This window comes from Delphinus delphis, chromosome 2, assembly GCF_949987515.2.
Source record: "Delphinus delphis chromosome 2, mDelDel1.2, whole genome shotgun sequence".
Classification (NCBI taxonomy): domain Eukaryota; kingdom Metazoa; phylum Chordata; class Mammalia; order Artiodactyla; family Delphinidae; genus Delphinus; species Delphinus delphis.
The window spans coordinates 85,708,758-85,735,548 of record NC_082684.1 but is presented as its reverse complement, the minus strand read 5'-3'; the positions used below and the strand labels follow the sequence as shown (position 1 = coordinate 85,735,548).

Here is a 26,791-nt window from a genome sequence, read left to right as displayed (position 1 = left end):
ACAGAACACTCACTCCACGCTGGGAATGTTTAAAAGGAGGAACAGGGCAGGGCAGGGGGTCGGGGTCAGAGGTCACTTGCAAGTCATTTGTTGATCCAAAGTTGTCACCCTCTGGGTTTAACATTTCTCTGCGGAAAATTATGACTTGAAGAAACATTGTCTGTTTGCCCTTCTGAACCACAAAATGACAAGATGCATTGTCTAAGTTGAAGCCTTGTTTGTAAATATTTGGCCTCATCACACTTGGGTGGAGTCTATATACCATTGACATTTTGCCTCAAGAAAATCCAGTACGAGTACAAACTGCCTTTGTCTGATTTATAGACGTATTGTATGAGACCTTCTTACCTGAGGTACACAAAGCCCACTTGAAAATGAGGAAGGGGCAATTTCCACGTGCGTGACACTTGATTCCTGGATTCTATTAATTATAGTATTAGAAGGTTGAATCTGATGACTTCCTCAGCATCCTTGAAAGTCTCAAATTCTGTGACTTTTCCTCTGGTAATTTCTTTCAGCATAGAGGAGTTTGGAATTAAATGGCAAGGAAATTAATCTTTCAGGGCAACTGACTGCTGCTATGGAAACATGCAAGGACCTTCAGATCAGCCCAAAATGCCATAGCACATGAGTCCAGTGGAATGAATGTGATAAAATGAAATGTGTTCCTTGCTAATCTTATCCCCTAGAGTTAGTCACTGAATATTCCTGTAACCATCCAGATGGTTTTACATTCTTATGCTGGTAATGGAACTTGATGGTATCTACTAACAGGCACTAAATGGATTTTCCTGAGAATTTGACATTTTGTTTCAGAAAAGCTTGATATTCAGAACCACCATATATATCTTTAAGATTTGAAGGAATCCATATTGATCATCTGACCCATCTGATAGATGTAGAAACTGAGGCCGTGTAAAGTGAAGTGGCTGAACCAGGCTCCAGGACATGTAGGTTTTTCCTAGTAGATTTTCACCAACTTCTCTCTTCAGCAAAGGGCCTCAAATGCCGTGTACTATTGCTGTCTTTTTCTAGGGCTCAGACCTGCTTCTTAACCTAATTTTTAACCTGAAATGGAAAATGAAATATGAAACCCAATTTTCCCTTTGGCTTGGTCACATGACCAGAAGCAGCCACGTTCACCGTGCTAAATGTTCAGGTAGAGCCTTTCTCAGTTCCCCATCTGTCCATGGTATGCTGTGATTTCGTGATGTGCGGGCTCTTCGGGGTCACGTGGCACCATCTGCCCCATCGTTATCTTCACAACATCCCCCAGAGGAAGGAGAGACAGGCTGTGGGCCTAGCTTGTTTATTTTAGGAGGAAACAGGCACAGAAAAGTTAATTCACAAGGTCTTGGACTAAATTCCAAAGGGAGAGGAGTGGGAAGAGAAGCTAGAGGATAAACAACACCAAGCCCACCCCAGGACAGGCTCGGTCCTTGGTTTAATTTAAAATGTGGTGTGTTCAGTGGCCAGACCACCCTCAGGCCAGGCACGGGGAGGCAGGGAACTCTGTAACTGCGGGGATATTCTTGTAGCCAGTTACATTCTCCAAGCGGTGACCATCACCGTCTGAAGACTTTGAGAGGAACATACATTGAACCTCCACAAAAAGAGGTGACTGCTGTGCAGATGTGGAGGCTGCGGTGTCCGTCCTCTCTGAGAGTCTTGTTGGATCCGGGAAAGGGCTTAGTATCAGCTCACCCCCACGCCACCCACCCCAACTGTGTGTCTGGTCAGCTGCGAGGAGGAGAAAGCCGGCTGGAGAAGAGAGGGGAGGTGGGGAGGGAGGCAGGAGCAGTGTCTGTACTCATTGCACACCTGTGTGTTCCCGCTGCTCTTCGGGCACAGCTGAAGGGGGGCTGCCTCTGTCCACAGCGGGGTGAGTAGCAAAGACACCACCCGCAGGGTTTCTTGAGATGGCAGTAAGCTGGAAAGCACTAGAAATCCAGACCCTAGTTGTAAACACCAGTACAGAAGGAAGGGAATGCCACCTCAATAATATTGCTAGCCCAGTCCTATATGGGCCAATGATTTTTTCCATGTTTATTTTTTTATTACAAAAATAATATATGTTCATCCTAAAACACTTAAAAACTACTTTTTAAAAGACCAAAAAGAAGAAAATAAAAATCACCTCTAATCCCACCGTCGTGGTGTACACACAGTGCAGTGCAGTGGATAAAATTGCAGGCTCTGGGATCAGCGTCCCTGGGTTTGAATCCTGGCTCCCCTGGGAAACAGCTGTGTGGCCTTGGGTTAAGTTTATTTTTTTTTCTGAGGAATAAATCAAATTTATTGAGCACCTACTATGTTCAGTGGTAGATCCTGGGTGTAAGGTGGTAACTGGAATGAGGGGTGGTGTTTGCCCTCAGAATTTCTGTCGTATAATCAGCAAATAAATATATCATTATAGAGAATAAGTGTTATGAAAGAAACATCACTGATGCTGGAAGAATATGTCACAGGGAAGCTGACTTAGTGTACAGTGTTCTGCGTTAGGCTTTTGGGTTCTAGACATGATGACAGTCTCATCTAGAGGACAGGCTGTGGCAGAGAACAGACCCTCTCAGGAGGTGGGGAGGTCCAGCTCCGCTCGGGTTGGGGAAGGCCTCCTGGGGGAAGTGCCCCAGAGGGATGGGTAACTGGAGATGGGAAAGAGGGGAGGCATCCCAGGCAGAAGGGAAAGTCAGAGGCAGGGAACTGCAGGATGCTTTGGAGGAGCAGCAGAGAGCCCAGTGTGGTTTCTGGGGTGGGGAGGGTAGTTTAGTATGAGAACTGTGAGAAAAGGCTGGGGAGGTAAGCTGGGGCTAGTCGCCAAGACTCTGTAGACATTTATTCTAGAAGTAATCAGGGACTCACAGTTGGGGAGATTATCTGAGTTCTGAGAAGGGGTGGGGATCATTTGAGGGCTGGATGGCAAAGGACGGAGCCCGGGGACAGGAAGGGCAGTTAAGGGCACTGCCAGCACTCTCAATGCTGTCTGGACAGTCTGTGCTGGACAACTGACTAAGTGCTGGAGGGACACAAAGATGGACATGACACCTCGGGGAACTCTGGGAGAGGGGCCGGTGTTACACGAACCAACACCGTAGGTGCTGGGGAAGGGGTATGAATGCCCTGCTTGCAACGGAGCTGCTAGCTCTGGGAGGAGCAGGCCAGGGCCCCGCCAAAGAGGAGGAGAGGTCTGAGCAGAGTCCTGGGCTGTGGCCGGCTGGGCAAGTGGCCTTGCCCACCCCAAGAAGGGCACTAAGGGCAAGGGCAGAGAGAACCTGGCCTCGGTCTGAATGTCCTCCATTATCTTGCATCCTTTTATTGACACACATTTTGTTTAAAACTCACGTAATAGGAAACTTGGCTTTGGGAAGAAACTGAAGCATTTTTTTCTGTTGTTCTATTAAAAATAGCCTACCAAATTTGCTTTCTCAGGGTCCCCGCCCTGTGTTTACCTGAGCCAGGCGGCCACTGCTGAAACCTCAGATGCCATTTCCTGGTGGGTCTTTTCAGCAGAGATGGTGACCACGGTCTCCACAGGGCTGTGACGGAAGCCCCTGATTGGGTGGAAAGGGCCCCTTCCTTCCTGCCTCCCCCCTCTTGTTCCCAGAATGTGGAGCCAGGAATGCCAAGCTGGGATCTTCCACAGGACAAAGTCTCTTTCCCAGCTCGCAAAGCTATATAGCTTTGGGGTCCTTTTGCAAAGATAGAAAGTGTAGTTTTAAACAACTGGACTGATTACATCTCTGTTTTGTTCCAGACTGTTAAAAGTTCCATTGGAAAGTCTTATAGAATTGAAATGTCTATAATTGAATGATGAATTTTTAACATATATCGAGCATCATGGGGACAGTTCTATTATTGTGTCGACTCCACGGACACTCTTACCTGCACACATACATACACTACACCCACATGCAAGCTCACCTGCACGCGTGCACACACACACACACATACGCCCAGATCTGTGTGCACCCCGGGCCTTGTTGCATTCTGCCCAGCTGGAACTGATTCTCATAAACTCCGAACATTCTCTTCCCTGATCTGTCAGCATGAAAGGCTCTTAAATCACCTTGGCCACGAGGCAAGGCACTGTGAAATTACACGACTCTCAAAGTTTCAGTGGACAAGCCAAATTTTACATTAACCTCTGTGGTTAAGACTATTTCGACTGTTGCTAAATCCAGCTCCATACATGGCCAGATTTGTGACATAGTTCCCTGATGAACAGATTTCAACTTCCTGATCTACTCAGCAGTTTTGTGGAGATGTATATCTTCAAACAAGTTTAGCAGCCTTGGATTTTTTCCTTTCTTTCCTTCTCCCGTTCTTTCTCCTTTTCTTTCTTCTTTCCAGCCTTCTGTCCATCCTTTCTTCCTTTCTTCTCTTTTCCTTTCTTTCTTATTTATTTATTTTTACTTTTTAAGTCAGTTTTATTGAAGTATAGTACATTATAATGCACTCACTTTAATTGCACAGCTTGTTGATTTTTGACAAATTTGCAAATTTACTCATGTACTCATGTTTCTCGTGTAACCACCACCATCTTCAAGAAATAGAAACTTTCTGTCACCCTGAGAAGTTCCTTCTTCATTTGTGCCACTTTGCAGTCAGTCCCAGCCCCATCCTCAGCCACAGGCAACTCCTCATCTGCTCTCTGTCGCTGTAGCTTAGCTTTGCCTGTCCTAGAATTTAATATAAATGGAATCGTACAGTATGTGCTCTTTAGTGCCTGGCTTCTCCCACTCGGCATGTTTCTGAGATTCACCCGTGTAGCTGCATGTGTCAGTAGCTCATTCCGTGTATCACTGAGTAGTAATCCACTGCACAGAGGCACCGCAGTTTATCCATTCACCTGCCAAAGAACATTTGGGTTATTTCCAGTTTGGGGGTATTCTGGGTAAAGCTAGCAGCCTCATTTTTATGGCAGTATGTCCCTCAGCAACAGTTCCAAGCACATCCTAGGCACTTGATAATTATTAATTAATCCATTAAAGAAAATTTTGTATTTGAAATGTCTTGTTAAATTCCAAGATGTTTAGTGTATTTTCGATTTCCAGAGAGACATGTTCAAAGAGATTGTTTCAAGCAGGGAAGTTTAGGAGAATTCCCTGGTGGTCCAGTGGTTAGGACTGTGCGCTTTCACTTCCGAGGGCCTGGGTTCGATCCCTGGTCGGGGAACTAAGATCCTGTAAGCCGCGAGGTGCGGCCCAAAAAAAAAGGGGGATTTTGAACATTTTCCTACAGAATACATTGAGTCAGTATAGGAAGCAGGGTAGGAAGGCCCCCACCCCCTCAGGCATTCCCGGCCCAGTTGAGAGACACGTGTGAACTAACGGAGTACAGTTCTCTGGGGGGGCTAGGGGCACGCTGCGGGAGCCCAGGAGGGCTGGAGGGCACAGTTGGGTTTCTAAGGCTGAGTCAGAGCTGTAGTGTTTCCACTCAGAAGTAGGCACCAGGTGGACAGTGCTGTCCAGACCAAAGACAGTCAGCTCAAAATGTAAGGACACTATGTAGGCCAAAAAGACAGCAGCCAAGGGCACGTTCAGTCTGAGGGCCGCTGGTTTTCCATGTTGTTTTAAGTGGTAGCTTCGTCACAGACCTACTTAGCATAGTGTGGCTGACTGTAGCGGTGACAGGTCTCTGACCGCCCTCTGTAACAGAACCTTTGGGGCACTTCATTGCTCTCTGCCCGTTGAGTACGAGAATGTTTGCCCCGAGCTGTCCCAGCCAGCGCAGGTGTGCACAGGCCTTTCCTAAGCCAGAGGGAAATCCTGTGGTTGGAACCATCGCTCTGTTTCAGGAATAACCCAGGGTCTTTAAGACCAGCTGGTAGAACTCCCTCTGTCTCACAAGCAAGGAAAGAAAGGCCACTAGCTCTATTCATAAAATATGAATGGTTTGTGCTTGGTAGGTATATTCTATTAGCTATTTTTTGAGCACTGATTCTCTCCCTTGGCTCAAGCATCATTGCATTGTCACCTTTACCCTAATTAATTTTGTTTTCTCTATGACTGCAGACTATACCTCACCCCAGCCAGGCATCCTTCAACAAATATTTATTGTGCCCCCGCCATGCACTGGGGACTAGATACGAGGATTTTTTTAATAACCAGTAGATAACATCTTGGAGAGCTTTCTGGGTACCAAGATGATTCTAAATGCTTCACATACATTAACTCCACAGCCCCATGAAGTATATGGATACTATTATTAGCCCCATTTTACAGATGAGGAAATGAGGCACAGAGAGGTTAAGTAACATGCCCAAGGTCACAGAATTAGTAAGTGATGGAGATAGATTAGATCCCAGGCAGCCTGAGTCCAAAGCCCACAACGATAATCACTGTCTTGTGACGCCATGAGGAAGATGTGGTCCCTGCGGTTAAAGAATTTATGATCTAATGAGAGAGCCCTGTATATCCATTGGATTATAATCCGCTGTGTAAAGTTATTTAGTAGGAGAATAAGCAAAGGACTCTGGGAGCTCAGAAGAGGGAGTAACTGAGTCCACCTTTGTGAGGGAGGGGGCAGAATTAATAATGAAAGTTTATATTTATTGAAAGTTTACTAAGTCTCAGCATTGTGCTGAGCATGTTAAAAGGATTTTCTTTTTTTTTTTTTTGCGGTACATGGGCCTCTCACTGTTGTGGCCTCTCCCGTTGCGGAGCACAGGCTCCGGACGTGCAGGCTCAGCGGCCATGGCTCACGGGCCCAGCCGCTCCCGCTCTGCGGCATGTGGGATCTTCCCGGACCGGGGCACAAACCCATGTCCCCTGCATCGGCAGGCGGACTCTCAACCACTGCGCCACCAGGGAAGCCCTAAAAGCATTTTCTTATGCAGTCATTCAACAACCTGATTTTACAGATGAGAAAATTGGAGCTTACAGAAGTTAAGTAACATGTCACTCAAGTTTCCCCCAGGTGTTTTGAAGAATGACGAGGATTTGGGCTAGATTTCTAGGTCCTAAGCCAGAGGAGAAGGGCTTGCCAGGGCCTAGGCCCAGCGTGAGCAAAGATGCCAGAGCTTTCATGAATTTTAAAATCCGTCTTCAAATAAGCAGATTTAAACTCTGTGTTTCCTCAGTTCTGTGCTGTACCATCTAACCACGTATTGGTAACTTTTTAGAATAAAAAGAAACTATTTTAAATGTGTTTTGTGTTACCGACCAGCAATAACACAGACACATCTTTGCCATCCCATATGCTTTGGTCTTCATTCTAAGGCAGTGATCCTCAAACTTTACTGGGCATTACAATTGTCTGAAGAGCTTATAAAATGCCGGTCACCCTTCTCTACTTTGAAATGAAAGTGCCAGAGGACAAGAAAGCAAACTCTTAAGTTTACTGAAGAACTGCATGCATAAATATTTCTAATATTATATTTTGAAGTTACTACATAGTTCATTTCCCTTGTGCCTAAAATCTTTTCTATTCAGAATGGTGACCAGTCCTCAGTGGAAACCATAAATCATGGCAGGCTTCAGTTTCATTCACCATCCTATGCTTACTAAAGCCAGAATAATGTATAAATGTGTTGTAGAGGCTTTGTAAACAACTCTCATTTAGCCAAAAATAAAATTAAATCTGTATACGCTAAAAAGTAATAATAAAGTAAAATAAAATGCAAGTCACCAAGCCCAGCCCCAGGGATTCTGATTCCATGGTTCTAGGGAGAGGCTAGGAGTCTAAATTTTAACAAATCCCATACTTGATTCTGATGCAAGACCAGGCTTTGAGAAGCAGTGGTCTCTAGGTCCTTTTGAATAATTTTCCTTCAGCAGGCAAACTAAATAACATATCATTAAACTAGATCCTTTCTTTAAAATCAGCTGGAACAGGCTTCCCTGGGGCCACAGTGGATAAGAATCTGCCTGCCAATGCAGGGGACACAGGTTCATTCCCTGGTCCGGGAAGATCCCACATGCCGCGGAGCAGCTAAGCCCATGTGCCACAGCTACTGAGCCTGCGCTCTAGAGCCCGCGAGCCACAACTACTGAAGCCCGCGCACCTAGAGCCCGTGCTCCGCAACAACAGAAGCCACCGCAATGAGAAGCCAGTGCGCTGCAACGAAGAGTAGCCCCCGCTCACCGCAACTAGAGAAAGCCCGTGCACAGCAACGAAGACCCAACACAGCCAAAAATAATTAATTAATTAATTTTTTAAAAAATCAGCTGGAACTTTTTGGTAGACAAATATTTGGTGCCTTTCTTGTATCATGAAGGTATAAGAATTGAGAAGACCTATTCAGCCTTAAAATGGAAGGAAATTCTGATACATGCTATAACATGGATGAACCTTGAGGACATTATGTTAAGTGAAATCAACCAGTCACAAAAAGACAAGTACTGTATGATTCCACTTATATGATGTATTTAGGGCAGTCAAATTCATAAAGGCATAAAATAGAATAGTGGTTGCCAGGGGCTGGGGGAGGAGGGGATGGACACATTGTTTGGCAGGTGCAGTTTCAGTTTGGGAAGACGAAAAGCGTTCTGGAGGTGGATGATGGTGATAGTTCCACAACAATATGAATGCACTTAATGCCACTAAACTGTACACTTAAAAATGATAAAATAATAACAATAACAGCAACTGTATGTGGGGAAAAAATTGAGCAGACCAACCTCTCCTGGCTTCTGAGACACTTGGTGATTTTTTTCACCTTTGATTGTGTTGCCTAATGTGTAACAAGCAATCCTTTTACACCTGCTTGATGACAAACAAAACAGTTCTACTTCCCTATACTACTTAATCTTATTAAGCTTTCAACATTACTTTAAAACAGAAGAATACGGACATGCAGCCATTCCTCCTGAGATGAGTACTGGCTTCACTTATAGTAAACTTACATCTGGCCGTTCCGTTTCCAGTAACTTTTTATTTCACTGAAGCCTTAGAATGAAGTCTTTTTAAAAATAACTATTAGGAACCCAAATTTAAGTTAAAGTTTAAACACATGAGGTACTATTGAGGCCAACTGCTGAACCCAGGTGGCCCTTGGAGGAGGAGAGATGTGTCTGCATGGCTAGATTTGCATGGTGCACGCACATGGGGGAGGTGACAGCTATTGGAGTGGCAAGTTTCTTTTGGCACTGATTGTAAGAGCATCTAGAGTTTGGAAATATTCAAATGTGGGGATAGATTATTTACCAGTCATGGTCCTTGGTAGCAAACCAAAGAAGCTGATTCTGACTAACCTAAGCAGAAAAGGAATTTTTCAGAAAATCAGGCTGTTCGCAGAATTGATGGGAAAGTTGGAGAGCTGGGCTCAAAAACTAGGTTAGGAAGCTACCATCACTGTCTAAACTCAGCCACCTCTGCCAGAAATAAATTCTCATGTTCCCTGTGTCTTTGCATCATTCCCTCAAGATTCAACACCATCCTCTGGTAGGAGATGATTGTCTGATTCTAGATCACCTGCCTGTACCCCAACCTGCTAACGAGTGGGGCAAAAGTCTGTCTGCCATGCCTTCAGCATCTGTGGCCCCCGAGGGACCCTCCCGCAACCCCCGCCGGACAGGAAGGGCGTTCAGCGAAATACAACTCGTGTCCTCTCCAGTGTGCACTCTGGACACAGCCTTTTCTTTCATCTGTTTGTGAACCTTCAGTTACCAAGTGAGAGAGGATTTGGGTCAGAGAGATAAGTCGATCATCCCTATTGGAAAAGTAAACCCACAAGCAGGGCCCTCAGTGGGTGGTTCCGAAATGCCCTCCTGGTGCCCAGGGAACAGCACCGTCTTTCATCTGCTGAGGATCTGCTACCTGGGATCTGGGCTCTCTGGCACACAAGTCAGCTTCGAATGACAGAACCTGTGTTACCTTAGGAGGAGGTTTGTTCTAGCCTCAGAGGGACAGAACTCGAGTGGAGTCTTGACTCTGTATACCCACATACTACTCTGTGACCCGTTCAATAGGTCTTTGATTTTCCTCTGATCTAAACTGGCTACTGACAGCAATGAAAATAAACTCTGGCCCACATTCCAGGAACTACCTTTGTCCTCCTTGTCCCCAGTGGAGTCAGGGAGTGATGCAGAGAGAAAGAGAAGTGAAAAGCCTGAGCTGGCAGCATACGTACATGTGTGATGACATAAAGCCCTGCGTCTGGGGGCTGTGGTTTCCTCTGGAGAAGAGGTTGAGGCTAGGGCTTAGGGAGGGGTGCACAGAGGGCTTCAGCATTTCTGAATGTTTTCTTTATTTAAATGTGTCTGAATCCAGTTTGCTTGTCCACCTACTCCCCTTACACCTGTTCTTCAATTCATGGAAACTTTAGTCTGCGGACCCCCTTTATTTCTGCCTAATAGCTCATTCTCCTTTAGACACTTTGTCATCTACCTTAGATGCCTCACTCCCTCCATCCCCAGAGTCAACCAGAATCCCAGAACTGGTGTAGCTTATTTTTTTCTGTGCTGTAGTATATATCCATAGGCTGTTGAGTGGTGCTTTGTTTTTTTCATTGTAAGTGAATGTTCTCAAACTGTACATGTCCTTTTGAAGCTGATTTTTTACTCACCAATTTGTGAGAGATTTGCCTGTGCTGACAAGTGAGGATCTAGTTCATTCGCACTGCTATGTGGTATTTTGTTGTATAAATAAACTAGACTTCAACTTTCTTAAGGATGTGAAGCAAACAAGACCAAGTGTCAAAATTTCTTAAAGGTACAAGGTGGGTATGTCAGCATTCATCACATTATTCTCTAGACTGTTATAGGTGTTTGGAAGTTTTCAGAATCTAAAAAAGAGGCAAGAGCACTTAAGTAGGGTCAGGAAGAATCCCATCTGGGTTCTGATTGGGCTGCACTGAGGCTCTGAGTCCAGAGCTAATCAGACTGAGAATAAAAATAAACCTGTGGAACTGGCCCCTCTTGTTTGCTTCTCGTGGGACTTGCCTCCCTGGAGAAATGCCTGAAAATCTTGACCACAAGCGCAGAGGAGTGTTGATTTAGCCGCATGATTTGGAGTGTATTGGTACGTGGCCAAAGTGAACCAAACAGAATTGTCATGGGCCTACTCGTTTTTAGAAAGAAATTGGCGAGAGACCATTTCTCGGAATGGCTGTGAGACACAATTTTTAAAATATTTACAACATACTTAGGATATAAATAGTCCAAATGATAAATATAGGTCACAGTTTTGGCCAGGCCAACCTTTGATCTCTTTAACACTCTTAAAAACTTAAAGAGAAGGCGATTTCTCTTTTGTGGTACTTCCTGGACACCCCATGGGACTCCAAGCGGCCTCTAGGTTTTCTTCCTTCTCCAGTTCTGGAACTTTCAGAAAGGTGAGACTTTGACAGAAATTAAGAGCTTTTGACCCATGGCCTGCATTTTTACAGAGCCATTGATCAATTTTGCCATTGAGCCAAAAGACTGTGCTAGGTGAAACAAGAGACTCCTGGGGGACTAAATGGAATTACACGTACGGAAGTAAGCATTGCCCAATCAAAGTGACCACGAGCCCCTCTGTATCCCCTATTTCGTCCCACGGAAGGGCTCCCAGGGTCCCCAGCATTGACTCGATGCATCCAGCCCAGAGGGCCCCATGTGAAATGGTTTTCAGGTCGCGAGGCCTCCCCTGCCTCCAGCTTGGAGACGGGGCTCTCTCCTCGGCAGCTGCTGGAGACCCAGGGGGTTCCAAGCCCTCCTGGCAGGCGTGTCCCCCGCAGCAACCGCCTGCACTGATGTGCCCTTCCCTCCCCACAGGGTATGACTTCTGCCAGGTCCTGCAGTGGTTTGCTGAGCGGGTGGACAGGATCATCCTGCTCTTCGATGCGCACAAACTGGACATCTCAGACGAGTTCTCGGAGGCCATCAAGGCCTTCCGGGGCCAGGACGACAAGATCCGCGTGGTGCTGAACAAGGCTGACCAAGTGGACACGCAGCAGCTGATGCGCGTCTACGGGGCCCTCATGTGGTCCCTGGGCAAGGTCATCAACACTCCCGAGGTGCTGCGCGTCTACATCGGCTCCTTCTGGGCGCAGCCCCTGCAGAACACTGACAACCGCCGGCTCTTCGAGGCCGAGGCCCAGGACCTGTTCAGAGACATCCAGAGCCTTCCTCAGAAGGCGGCGGTGCGCAAACTCAATGACCTCATCAAGCGAGCGAGGCTGGCCAAGGTAAGCCGGAGACCCCCCGCGGCAGCCTCTGCAAGGGACCCTCCTCACACTCTCCTCACTTTGCCTCATTCAGTCAGCAGCTGCTCAGCATCCCTGGGCCAGGGCTGGGCAGCCTGGTCTGGGGGAGGAGGGGGTGCAGAACCCCCCCTTACAGAATGGGGAGCTGTGTGTGACTGGGGTGTGGACACTGTGCTCTGAGGAGGGGGCCTCGCCGGGGCGGGATGGGGAGCGGGGAGGGCTCCACGGAGGATGACTTCCGGGCGGGTGACCAGCCGTGCAACGCCTCCTCGTGGTTCGTCATCACCGCCCTTATGCCAGCATGCTCACAGGGCAGCATCCCTCCCATGTCGAGAGGCCTCCCTGGCGGCCCAGCCCCACCCATAGTCCCTGGTTCTGCTCTTTTCCTCTCTGCTCAGCTGCCCACCCAGTGCGTGCTCATGCCCTCCTCCCATGCGGCCCAGCTAATCTGCAGTCACCTGTGCTCTGTGAGTCACTGCTGTTTGAACTTTTCTTCTCAGTACCATCTGCTTCCTTCCCGAACTACAGCCACTTTTGTTCCAGTTCTGCAAGGCTTGTAAATCCACTGATTTATAGCTCTCCTGACATGATTTCCCTCCCTTGCTCGTCCCGGGTGGCAGGAAGTCCGTTTTTGCCCATTTAGTGACCGCCCACCCCCCAGCGTGTGGTCTTTCTCTCCTCCAGCTGATACAGCTGAACTTTACCTTCAGTGTACGTAGTACCCAACGTGATTTTATAACCAAGGCTGATAAATGACGTCATAGCCTTTGCAGATTTCAAGATCTTTTAAACTATTTTTAAATGCCCATGGCCGTTTTTAATTTACCAGTCGTTGCTGAGGGCCTAGTGACTGAAGACGCAGCTGTCATTAGTCATATAAATAAATAAAGAGCAGAGAGCTCACTGGGGGTGCCAAGCACATGGGACTTCGCTGCCATCCTTGAGTGTTGGGCCCTGTGAAGGGGCCAGCATGGCCTGGGTTTAGAGAGGCACAGAATGCTGCTGTGTACTGACGCCGGGAATAATGAAAGCCCTTGTGTAGAGGCGGGGGGCAGGGGCAGGGGGCGGTCAACTTGCTGAGCTTACTTCTAGGAAAAAAGCTTGTCTTTTTTTCCCTAAGAATAGTATCTGGCTTGTTCCTTTTCATAAAGGAAAATGTTTGAAGTACGGATGTTTCCAGCCTGAGCTTCTCAGTGTCAGTGTGTTCCTGGGGCAGCACCACACTGCAGAGGGGGGCAGGAAACAGTCTTGGGCAGAGAAGAAGCCGAACTCAGCACAGTGGCCTTGGCCACTAACCAATGCCATCCACTTTATACACCATCTGCAGTTTTATGTTCCATTTGTGAACTTGTTGCTGAAATGGACAAGGAGTCACCTGAGTTTTTCTCTTGGCAGTGTTTCTATTTCATAAAAATGCTCTTTGGTTTTGATATATTAATCTTCATCTCTCTTGATCCAGTTTTCCTTTGGTAAGCCAACCCTTCCTGAGGGTCTGATCCTGTCAGTAAGTGCACAGAGTTGGGCATTCTCTTCATTTCTCACAAAAGGGAACTGAAGCTCAAAAAGGTGACATAACTTGCCCAAGGCTCCCCAGCCTGAAGTTACAAAATATAGATTCAAACTCCAGTGGGCCTGACTCCCTGGTCCGGAAGGCATTCACCTGAAATCCAGAGTGGACAACATCTGGGTGCTCCTTATTATGCCCTTGCATTCTGCATTAATCTGTCATTCTGTTTATTCTATAAAATTATCCATCCACGTAAACCCTACAAAGTTTAGAGGTTTGTCGAGCTGTCATTTTGCAAGCATGCAAAGGATAAGTTTTCAGATGTCACCTGAGAGGTGACAGATCTGAGTTGGGGTATGGAGTGTGTCTATTTATAGACCACCATAATTAGGTAGAATTTGTGCCTCATCCAGAAATAAAGCCAGAAATGCGTTGTTAATGTCCTGCCAGGTTCTGCAGTAGTCAAACTTGAGGTATCATAAAGATGACATTTATTTATTTATTTATGGCTGCGTTGGGTCTTCGTTGCTGTGCGCGGGCTTTCTCTAGTTGCAGCGAGTGGGGGCTACTCATGGTTGCGGTGCACAGGCTTTTTACTGCAGTGGCTTCTCTTGTTGCAGAGCACGGGCTCTAGGCACGCAGGCTTCAGTAGTTGTGGCACGAGGGCTCTAGAGCTCAGGCTCAGTAGTTGTGGCGCACAGGCTTAATTGCTCCACGGCATGTGGGATCTTTCCAGACCAGGGCTCGAACCCGTGTCCCCTGCATTGGCAGGTGGATTCTTAACCACTGCACCACCAAGGAAGCCCAAGATGACATTTTAATAATATGAAAAATGGCACTCTTACTAAAGATCTCTTGAAACTTAATGATTTCCCTGCTTTTTCTATTTATATTTTTTCCCCAACTCTCTGTTTCAAGGAACAGGAAACCTTTAGAGTGCCATTTATCAAAGATTGTATCTTATGATATCAGTAGACATCCTTCTTTGAAGGATGTCACAGTCTAAGATGCTAGTCAAGTTTCATTTCATGATTTTGTAGAGTAACCTATTTGGGGAAAGCCCAAAATAAGTTTAGAAAATAAGAATTTAGTTTTATTCAGCTATAATTAAAATAGCCAAGTTAAAGAAATAAGGTTCAAACTCCAAATCATAGTAGTTTATGGGATAAATGCACAAAGGTAAATAGCAAGGCAAGTTTACTGTAGGACCCCACCCTTTATAAGCACGCTGCCCAAGGATAGGAAAGGTTCCCACCCACTTGGAAACCTTCATTCAGTAAAAAATGAGTCAACATTTGAGGAAGGAACAACTAAAACTGAGAAAGAAAAGGAGAGGTCATTGATTTGGGGGGTTTACTATAGTTCTGTGCAATTTAGTTTCGTCTTCACAGCGTGTTCTCCTCTTAGTCACGTGTAGCGTGCAGGGGCAGCTTTCTGGTCTGTCTGCACCGCCTATTCCTTCTGGGGAGAAGTTAGACATTTTGAAATTCACCACATGGACCCAGGCTAAGTTATGTAAAAATCATTCTGCAGTGGCTGATGACTATCCCTTTGATGCTTAGTCCTCCAGGGGGCATTTAAAAATAGCTCAGTTGGCAGCCCCAAGCTACTGGGGGTGTGTCAGTACTTGTGTCCACCCAGGAGAGCCTGTCTCTTTGAAGGCCACCATCAGATGACTGGGTAGGCCCCCTCACATGCCGTTTAAGGCTCTTAGAATCGTATGTGCTGTTGGTGCCAGCTTTGATTTCAACAGAATAACAAACCTCCAAGTGGGAGCCAATCAGCTGCATCTTGAAGCCTCACACTCTTACCACCCCATGGGTTCATCTTCTGGGTCTCTAGTTTAGGAACTGAAATTTTTTTATCATAGTAAACCCAATTTTAAAATGTGCTGACCCCCAGGGACTTCGCTGGTTGCGCAGTGGTTAAGAATCTGCCTGCCAATGCAGGGGACACAGGTTCAATCCCTGGTCCAGGAAGATGCCACATGCCACGGAACAACTAAGCCCGTGCACCACAACTACTGAGCCTGTGCTCTAGAGCCCGTGAGCCACAACGACTGAGCCTGCGTGCCACAACTACTGAAGCCCACACACCTAGAGCCCGTGCTCTGCAACAAGAGAAGCCCCCACTCACCACAACTAGAGAAAGCCTGCACACAGCAATGAAGACCCAACACAGCCATAAATAAATAAATAAATAAAAGTAAATTTATATATATATAAAATGTGCTGATCCCCAGAGGTTAAATGTTCTCTGCACGTTTCCAGCTGGGCCTGCAAAGATGCAGGTCTCCGTCAGGTCATATTAAACCTGGGCAACTCTAAGGTTGCCCAGTGCAGAACAATGTATCCCAGCCTGACTTCCCCCACACGTCTCCCCAGTATCCAAATTCCATGGGCATTTCCATTCCTATTGTCCATGAGCACCTCAAGCTTCCAGCACTTGCTGCTGGGGGTTGCCCTCCAAGCCCACAGTGGAAATTCCCAGTATTACTCTGTGTACATGCTTCTCAGCCTTGGAGATACAAACACTTGTCATGGACACAGTTAATGAGATTGTGTCAGAGTGCAGATGTGAACTATAAATCCCTGTTCGTTTAAAGGGGAGTACATCTTTTTCTCCTCATTGAGTTATTAGCCCAGAAAAAAATTGACATTTTGAGCCATTTGACTTACCCTTGGTCATCACCATTTGACGAGTTGGGGCTTTTCTAGGTTTTTTTTTTTTTTTTTTTTTTTTTTTTTTTTTTTTTGCAGTACGCGGGCCTCTCACTGTTGTGGCCTCTCCCGTTGCGGAGCACAGGCTCCGGACACGCAGGCTCAGTGGCCATGGCTCACGGGCACAGCCGCTCCACGGCATGTGGGATCTTCCCGGACTGGGGCACGAACCCGCGTCCCCTGCATCGGCAGGCGGACTCTCAACCACTGCGCCACCAGGGAAGCCCCTTTTCTAGTTTTATATAAGGGAAAGAGTGAATTGAACAAGACAACAATGTTCAAACGTTCCGCAGGGTTCAGTGTCATTCACTTGTGAATGAAGAACTTGGAACCCAAATTCATCATGTTCTATTTAAATATATAGAGTCTATTCATTATTCAGTAAGGACTAAATAGCCACAAGCCTCCTCTGGCGTTACTACCCCGCCAGCTATAGGTCTTTGGCCATTAGTCAATAACAACATTTCTAGCCCCCTTTCTAGAGGACAAAGTACATTCAAATCTGTGCTCTCTCTCGATTCTCATAACCACAGCCCTGTGAGGTAAGGGCTGTAATCCCCAGGTTGGCGGTGAGCAAGCCGAGGCTGGGGAGGAGACAGCTTGCCCAGGGTTGCTCAGCGAGCGCGTGGGCAGCGGTGGCAGCGCCTGACCCGGCCTTCAAACACGCAGTCCCATCCTGCCCACCTCCTCTTTCTCCCCATCTTCTCCTTCTTACTTCTCTTCCTCTAAATTAATTTTCTCTTATTATAAAGAACAAAAGATCAGACTGTTTCTACCTCCTTCCCTGGACCATCGCCGGATCTGGCCCCGGGTCCTGCGTTTGTTTGGAGACAAATCTTTGTCACATAAAGGCAGACACGAGCTTTTCAAGTTGACTGGGGATTTCAGCCACCCAGGCTGTCCCTTGTTTACTGAGAGTCCTTAGAAAATCACAAGGCACCGTCCCGCTAGAAGATTGCAGTCTTTCCCACATTCTGCGTGGTGTTCGCAGTGTGTGTGCCATAACGTATCCATTTTCTATGCATGGGGAGGGAAGAGTACATGACCTTCCCAAAGCTTCCCCGTGAGTTAGGAACGATCAGAAGCCAAACCTCAACGTTGTTCCATAGGACATAGTTCACTTTGAATTCCAGACTTCAGCAGCTTCAGTACGATTTTTAATTCATACCCACAAAAAGCAGTTAATTCTATAAGACAGGGAATGAGGCAGTAAGATAGTTAAATGCTACTTCCAGCTTGGCATCTCCTAACTAGTTGCGTGACCTTGAGTAAGTCATATGAACTTCCTGGAACCAGGAATTCAGTCAGATATAGGGAGCCCCTTCCAGATTTAATACTCTGTGATTCTAAGGATTATAATTTACCTTGTAACTTGATAAGCTTCTTAAAGGCAGGGCCCATGCATAGAATCTGACCCTGGGTTATTGTCTTAGGATGCCCAGGGAAGGGCAGGAGGGGGAGGCCATGCAGAGGCAGTACAACGGGAGACTTCCACGAAACAGGCCAGTAGTTGAGGCTGAGAGCAGCCTGCAGCATGAGCAGGTCACCTGAGGGTCATGACTCAGGTAGAGCCAGGCAGGTGGGAGGAGGAGGGAGTTGAGACCTGGCACAGGAACTGCCCCAGTTACATCAGGGCCCTGGAGGCCTGGCGTCAAAGGTTGGCCCATTATCCAGCAGCCTCAGTCATCAGCGGTGAGCACCATGAGGGCAGGGATGAGGGAGCAGGTGCCAGGCGATGGGTGGAGGGCTGTGGCAGGGGCCCATCACCTGCAGCCCAGCCCAGGGAAAGCAGGCCCCTGGGGACCAGGCGGTGTTCAAGAGCAGGGTGCCATTCTCAGGGGAGCTAGGGGCTGGGTGGGGAGTCAGCCTTACCTGCACAGGGGCCTGGCAGTTCCCAGGTACCACACTGATAGGTGGGGAGGGGGCTTGGGGAGCTCTGCAGGGACCTGGCAGCTGCCCCAGGCCTGGGCTCTGGGAAGGGGTCTTGGAAAGACGCCCTCGTGGATGGGAAGCTGAGCAGGTAGTGGGACTTCCTGCTTCAGCTGGGATGGGGTCCAGAGCAGGGCAGGCCAGAGCACAGAAGAGAGAGGGGTCCACAGGCCCAGTCCAGAGGATCCAGGAGGGCCGAGGCCAAGGAAATGATGCAAGGACAGCTGGTGATAGTTGGTTCTCCCCGATGGAATATGGCGGTCCCGCCAAGGCCTTCGGACCTACCCAGGGCCGTCCCCAGCCTCATCCAAACCAAGCCAGGCATTCACTAACCAAGGCAAGGAAATTACCAGTCTTACTAGTTTTACCACGTATTCATCATATCCTCAGGAATGCAGTTAAAAGCCCATCGTTCTAAATAAAAGGATTCCCAAACCTTGGATTTCTCTGGTTATCTTAAAGAATCGTGTAAACATTTTAAGCTGTTTTAATTTGAAAAGTAAATAAGTTTACTATTCACTTTGTTATAAAGCAGAAACTAACACACCATTGTAAAGCAATTATACTCCAATAAAGATGTTTAAAAATAAATAAATAAATAAGTTTACTAGCGACAGGAAGGTTTAGAAGCATCTCTCCCAATCTATACTTGTAGCAATAGTCAGGCAGCTCAGTGTGTGCTTATGTTAAAATGACCTTTATGTAGATGGAGAAGTTAGCGTTGTCTGGTCCGAGCCTGTCAGCATTTGCATTATGCACTTAGTTTAGAGTTCAAATCTTAGCAAAATGTTTTTGGCTGTGCCCAGTGTATGTCCATACACAGAGACCCTCAGCTGAGCCATGGGATGTTTCTGCTTACCCCCTTTATTCAATTTCCATTCTTCCACAAGATTATAGTAGACCTCTGCTTTCTTTAATAGGATTTTCCATAGCTACACAGTCATTTTCTTTTTGTAATCACTGCCCTGTTTTTCATCTTTTCTTATTTTAGTTATTTTCTTGACTTCTAAATTACTCTGTAGAACTCTAGGTATACAAAGAGAACTTTTTTTTTAAACATCTTTATTGGAGTATAATTGCTTTACAATGTTTTGTTAGTTTCTGCTGTACAGAGAGAACTTTCGTAACGAGTGTTTCTTAACATCCTAAAGTTGGAAATCAGTAGAAGGGTGGAAATGTTAGGGAAGGAAGTGATGAAAGCCAACTAGAGCCCTCCCAGCAGGATTCACCACCCTTCGGGTAACAGTGCCAGGCCTGCTACCCCTGGGTGAACAAGGTTTCTGGGGCTCCCCCCTCATGTACCAGGGGTCCCTCTCTCAGACGGAGCTTCTGCTGTCTGGCCTGGCCCTAGGCAGCTGGTCTTGTGCAGAAAAGACTTCAGTGATCTCGGGGCCTAAACTGTCTACGGGGAGGTTATGGGTGTTCTCATCTCACTGTTCACCGGGCACAGATTTCCATGCAGATCAGCCATTTCCATCTGCCTCCAGCTTCATTTGCTGGTGCTTGCATGCACTGGCCCTGGTGAAACTTTCTCTTAGGTCTTCTGAGGTTAATCACCAGAACCAAGGTCTTTCCCACTCGGGTGCCCCCATACCTTCCCCCCTGGTCCTTGCCCTCCTCCTGTCCTGAGCACCATGACTTTGCGGGGATGCCTGTTACGTGCTGTGACGCATGTAAGATGCCATCTTGTTTGTCCTTCTCTGGTGCACTTCTAAATGGCCCGTCCTCACTGACATATACCCCTTCAGGTACATGCCTACATCATCAGCCACCTGAAGAAGGAGATGCCAAGTGTATTTGGAAAAGAAAACAAGAAGAGAGAGCTTATCAGCAGGTTGCCAGAAATCTACATTCAGCTGCAGCGAGAATACCAGATTTCTGCAGGGGACTTCCCCGAGGTCAAGGCAATGCAGGTACAGAGGGCCCATCACAATGTCACCAGTGGGGATGGAGGGGCACTGCCAGCTTGTCCGGCTGGTTGCTGGGTACACATTTGGGTTTCATGGTTTAGAATGGAGGAGAACACGGTAAATTCATCTTCCTAGTAATACATGATAATAGGCTCCTGTGAATAAAGCAGAAATTGCTTGCTTCCTGAAACATTTAAACAAAAAGAGAGACATTTCGAGAAGTGAATTAAGCTCACCTGAAAAAAATCCTATGAACAGCTCCCTTAGGCTGTGTTCAGGGTTGTTCTGGCACAGAAGCGACACCTGTTTTTTAGAATCCCAGAACTTTAAGGGAATTAGAGCTGAGAGTGACCTTGGAGGTCACTTCCAGGGGCTCCTGAAGCCGGCCCTCCCCCACGCTGCCCTGCACTGTGGGATTACGCGCTTGGGCGGCATCGCTGCTGCGGGCTCAGTCAGAGGCCGTGGCGGGCTGTGGCCACGGCGGGAGTTCACCAGACACAGCAGGCTATGCTCACTGAAGAGTTTGCTTAAAGGCCAGCTTCGGGCAGCCTTTGGCCTAATTTCAGAATCTCCCTGACATGTGTCTGTGCAGCCCCAGGTGACCCCGAGTGGGTGCTGCCACCCTGGCCTGACCCGTGTGTCCACCTCCCCGCCATGGTGTTAGGTGACCTTGATTTTGACACTGACCATGCCCTCCCGAGCGAGGCCGCCTCACCTAGCTCCTCAGAGAGCCTGACTGACCATCTCCTTGTCCGGTGCAAGGACCCATCTGCCCTGGAGGCCACAGCCCTCTCTGGAAAGCAGGCAACACAACTCAGATGCCTGCAGCCACCAGCCAGAAGTAACTCAAACAAGTGAGGCAGGCGGGCCACGCCAAAGGAAACTGGGGTGCCCCCTCCGACCACCTCTTGTTTTCTCACATTTGGTAGAGATGTGGGTCCTGAGAAACACGTCCCTACTGGGAGGAAAACAATTCTGCAAGTGCAGTGAGTGAGGACTTGCAGGGCACACGGTGGGAGCAGATTGGGGAGCGTGTGCCCTTCCCCGCTCAGTGGGGAGGCCCCATCCTGCCCAGTGGTTGCTGCCCCGTGGGAGTGCAGGCCTGGATATTTCATGAGAAGCTGGAGATCTGGATTTGTATGTAAAGTACCCTGGTTTTCAAATTTTGGCTCAGAATTTCAAAGAATCTACATGGGCCAAAGAGAGCGTACAGCACACTGGCTGCACCCTGGAGACTCTGGGCCTGTGAGCTGCCAGCCTGCCTGGGGTGGGGATGGGGGTCGGTTTGCGGGGGAGGGTCAGGGAGGAGGAAGCACAGGTGCAGAGGCAAGATCAGGCCGCAGGAGGGGAAGCATCGATCCTAAGGGGTTTGTTAATGTAAACGCTCTGTATATAACGTACACACTGAAATAGGAGTGGGTTACACTTACTGCTGTGATGCCTGGGATCAGGGTGAATGCATCTGGTATATACGATCTAGTCAAATATGATTTAGTCGGCTTAAAAAAATACATAGGGGCTTCCCTGGTGGCACAGTGGTTGAGAGTCCGCCTGCCGATGCAGGGGACGCGGGTTCGTGCCCCGGTCTGGGAACATCCCACATGCCATGGAGCGGCTGGGCCCGTGAGCCATGGCCACTGAGTCTGCGCGTCCGGAGCCTGTGCTCCCGCAACGGGAGAGGCCACAACAGTGAGAGGCCCGCGTACCGCAAAAAAACAAAAAAAACAAAAAAAACATAGAAACACTTTTTTTTTAGAAGTAAAGTTGATATTCCTGTACTCAGAGGGTAAATTGGATTTTTTTCTGGTCGTAAGATGGCTAATTTGAGGGCTCCTGGGGCCTCTTCCTGAGCAGGTTCTGCTTTCCCACCCTTGGGTCATGCCCTGTACCCCATGACCAAACTGAAGGACAGCTGTTTCCTGGCATCCTTCAGATACTTTGGAAGGGAAATTGGTTTCCTGACTGAAATGAAAGCTGTGAGTAAATACACAGTGCTCGCGATGGCCTGATGGGATGTCTGTGGCTCATTGGCCTCCTGAGGCTCCCTTGATGCCCGACCCACAAGGTGCGGCTCCCGAGACCTGAAGTCTCCCTGACAGGCCTCCCCTGCCTGTCTCCAGGGAGCTCCTGAACGGAGGGAGCAAACTCTGTGACCAGAGCTACTCCTGACCATGCTAGCCTGGGCCTGGCCGGTCAGAGGGCATCCAGGCCTCTCAGAGCTGGTCACAGGGGCAGTCCCTCACCCCAGGTCTCGGGAGCAGCCTTGGCCCATGTAGCCGGGCAATACAGGGAGGGCCTGAACCTTCACTGAGAACCCTGTGGTTAGGCGCCGCACCAGGCACCTTGGCCCCTTCGTTGGACTCCTGGGTGCCCTGGGACTGGGAGCAGGGGTCCTACCTGCCGGGTGCCTACCATCCACACAGTCCTACCATCATCTGTGTTCATTTGTGCGTTCACCTAAGAATAGTAATTAAGTCTACTATGGCCAGGCGCTGTTCTGGGCCCCTGGAATAAATCATTGAACAAACAGCAAAAATAAAAATCCTTGCCCCTACAGAGGTCCATTCTGGGTTACAGTTTTGCTGCTATGACTGTAACTGGCAGTGACGTTTTGGCAGCAAAGCCCCTTGTTGGGACTTGTGCTCCTTGTTACAACATAAGTGTCTCTGTGCTGTGGTATAATTCATTTACTCAGTGTCTTATTTAGTGTCTCCCATAGAAGGCTGTAATTCCATGAAGCCAGTGACCCATGTCCTGTTCTCGGCCATATCCCCAGCCCCTGGGGTGTAGCAGGTACTCAGTGAATACGTGTTGAGTAGGTTAATTAATAAGTTAGTGTATGTTTATATCGTAGCAGGCTCTAGGGTAATGAGTTTCTCAGACCCTGACCTAGGCCTGACTCCCACAGGGCTTACAGACCAGTGGTTTCTGGAGCAAACCCCTGGAAGCTGGGTGAGGATTCTTCCTTGGGAAGCCAGCCAGGCCCTGATCATACCACCCCAGTCCTTTCAGGGAATCCCCAGGGAGCAAGGCAGGCCTGGAGCCCAGAGGGTGTGCTCACTACTTCAAGCTAGTTTGCTGTCACCCAGGAAGCTTTGGGGGTTCCTGGTGTGGGTCAAGGCCTCCACATCCCTGAGTCTGTTGAGCATCTGACATCTTCCCCAACACAGGCATTCAGCCTTACTGTGTCTGGGACAGCGGCAGGGGCAGAAGCTTGGAGATGACTTGATTATGATCTTTGCACACCCCAGGATCTCACGGAGAGCTCACCAGGGCCGGCTTTAAGTCTCTGTTCTCCAAGCTGGTCAAGGTGACTCTTGACCGTAGCAAAGAGCCAATTGTATTTTGCAGGCTTTTGCCCAGGGCCTGTGTCAGCCCTACACCCATTGGGGAGGGAATCTGCTTTGCTGTGCTGACGTGTCCGTGCTGCAGAATGAGGGAACACGAGCAAGGCCATCTTGATTGCTGATGCAGTTGTCCTCCTTGGAGAACTGGGACACAGACCTACTAGAGAATGGACTTGAGGATATGGAGAGGGGGAAGGGTAAGGTGTGACAAAGCGAGAGAGTGGCATGGACATATATCCACTACCAAACGTAAGGTAGATAGCTAGTGGGAAGCAGCTGCATAGCACAGGGAGATCAGCTCAGTGCTTTGTGACCGCCTGGAGGGGTGGGATAGGGAGGGTGGGAGGGAGGGAGATACAAGAGGGAAGAGATATGGAAACATATGTATATGTATAACTGATTCACCTTGCTATAAAGCAGAAACTAGCACACCATTGTAAAGCAGTTATACTCCAATAAAGATGTTAAAAAATAATAAAATCTTAAAATAGAAAAAAAACATTTCAACAGCAGAGGGCGGCAGAGCCATCCCCATCTGCTCAGACCATCCAAGTGGATTCAAAAACAGCTTCTGGTACAGGCTGGGAGTGAGCAGGCAAGGGAGAGCCCAGAAGAGGCTAGGCTGGGATTGACCTTTGTCTCTTGTGGGGGAATTCCAGGATCCCGCGCTTGGCGGCTTTGATGCATACAGTTGTTTGATGGGTAGCTCTTTAAATTCTCCAGTGTGTGTTCATCCCAATAAAAAGCTTTGGAGCCACCCTGGTGGAGGACAGTGATGGTGTGGTTTAACTTGGACCCCACCCCCCTGGCCAGGGCTGGGCAGGTGGGTACCACAGGGATGAGAGTGTAGGGCTTACTTCATGCGTGCCCTCCGGGGTGGGAACGGCTGCTGCCGCTGCTTCCTGTCCACCCCTGCCAATATGTGGCCATTTCCCCTGGCTAGTTTTCCAGAGGTTTGCAGTCTGAATCCATGTCGCCTGCAGGCGGGTGGAAAGTTTGGGTGGGCACCGCCCTCATTTGTCCACTTGGCCGGACACAGAGGCTCTGTGTGTGCCCAGAGCTCAGGCTCATTCATGAGGAAATAGGGTAGGTGTTCCTGCACCCAGGGGAATCCAGACTTGTTTACCCCAGCAGCACTGGGATTTTTGTGTAGGCTGCCTGCTCTCCTCCTAGGCTTTCTCTTCTCAGTTCCCTTGGCTGACCGAGGTGCCGGCAGCAGGACCCCAAAGTGTTAGCAGCATTGCTTGGTGCTGATGTTGGGATGACGTGCAGGTGACTGTGGTGTGTCAGTGAGGATGGAGGACATGAAAACTGGAATGTACCTTAGAAACCAGGCCTGTGCTACCCCACCACTCTGAGCTGAGCTCAGGCTGAGTGCTAGGTGGCAGCCCAGGCCAGCCTGCTTTGACAGTCACAGAGTTGGCTACTGAGAAGAGTGTTGGGGGCACCTTTCCAAGATATGTCAGGCTGTTTTGCTTTCCGCTCTGTCCTCTCCACCGTCTAAAGCTCAGGGCTCCACTTCAGAATAACAGCCTAGAATGTCTGCCCTGCCAGCACACCCTAGAGACCACAATTTTGATTCTCCATTGGAAACGACCTAAACTTCCAATTACATGGACAGGGTACATGAGGAAAGGCCCAGCTATACAGTTCAATATCATGTAGCTATTGAAAATAAGTTTGTCTATTATATATATATTAATGTGTATCTGTTAATCCCATTCTCCTAATTTATCCCTCTCCCTTCTTCCCCTTTGGTAATCGTAAGTTTGTTTTCTGTATCTTGAGTCTGTTTCTGTTTTGCAAATAAGTTCATTTGTATTATTTTTTAGGTTCCACATATAAGTGATATCATAGGGTATTTGTCTTTCTCTGTCTGACTTACTTCATTTAGTATAATAATCTCGAGGTCCATCCATGTTGCTGCAAATGGCAATATTTCATTCCTTTCTATGGCTGAGTAACAGGTTTTTACTGTATAGCACAGGGAACTATATCATATCTTGTAATAACCTAACATGGAAAAGAAACTGAAAAAGTGTATGTATATATACACCATTGTAAAGCAATTATACTCCAATAAAGATGTTTAAAAATAAAAGTATATGTATATATAAAACCAAATCACTTTATATTTATATAAAACTGAATCAGTGTGCTGTATACCTGAAATAACACAATATTGTAAATCAACCATACTTCAATTTAAAAATTAAGTCAAATTAAAAAAAATTTTTAAAGGTTGTATAAAAATTGATATCATGGAAAGCTGTGATATATTATTTCTTTAAAATGCAGGTTGTTAAATAGTGTGGTCTTATTTCAGTTAAAGAGTGTGTGTGTGTTTGTAAAAATGGCTATAAACGTATGCCCAAAAATGTTAGCAAAAGTCATTGCTGGGTGATGGTATTATAAGTGATTTAAGATTCTTATTTTTGTTTACCAGTTTTTCCCCCAATTTTTTACAATGAAAGTGTAATATTTGTGGTAGCACAAAGCTTTGTTTTTTCTTAACTCCCTGTCCCATTACTTCTGTCCAGAACAGTCAGGTCTGAGGGGAATGTGAAAGCTCTTTCTCTTGAGAGCCTCCCTGTCTCATCTCCAGAAAACTGCACACCTGGCTGGCCCCTCTCTGGCCCTCTAGGATTGTCCAAACAGACATACTTCATGTAGAGTCCATATAAAAACTGCCATACCTGGAATTCTCTGCGTTTGTTTGGCAAAACTGCTATTAAGACATTTTCACTAGATCTTTGAGGCCCCTTATACAATTGCCTAAGTGACTTCCACAGTTCAGGGCCAGAGAAGGTTTGTCTTTCTTGTGATGAACAGGTGGTTTCTCCCCGCCAACAGCGAGGTGTGACACCCCCACCCCCGCCGGCTCCCCAGCCAGGGCAGCTGAGGAGTGTAGCTTTTCTCAGCCTTCATGATCTGATGTGATGATTCCCCTCCTCTTCCTTTCAATTACTTGGTTTTCCCTTTGTTCATGACTTTCTTCTATTTCGTGTTATCATTGTTTCACTGTAAGTCAAACCGTTTTTGAAATATAAGCTCCCTGAAGGCAGAGACTGTGGCTTTTCATATTTATATCCCAGAACAGGGCCTGGCACATAACAAATGGTCAGTAAATGTTGGATGGATGGATGGATGGATGGATGGATGGATGGAAGGAAGGAAGGAAGGAAGGAAGGAAGGAAGGAAGGAAGGAAGGGAGGAAGGAAGGAAGGGTAACCAAGGCAGGAAGGACTGTT

At 47.6% G+C, this 26,791-nt stretch overlaps 1 protein-coding gene across 1 annotated transcript in view; it reads left to right on the top strand.

The window, feature by feature from the left end:
• EHD4 (EH domain containing 4) overlaps positions 1 to 26,791 on the top strand; it is an 89,790-nt gene that overhangs the window by 58,083 nt on the left and 4,916 nt on the right. The window contains exons 4-5 of the mRNA XM_060005059.1: positions 11,697 to 12,109; positions 20,032 to 20,196. Coding sequence (XP_059861042.1) covers positions 11,697 to 12,109; positions 20,032 to 20,196 — 578 coding nt within the window. The remainder of the gene's footprint in view (positions 1 to 11,696; positions 12,110 to 20,031; positions 20,197 to 26,791) is intronic.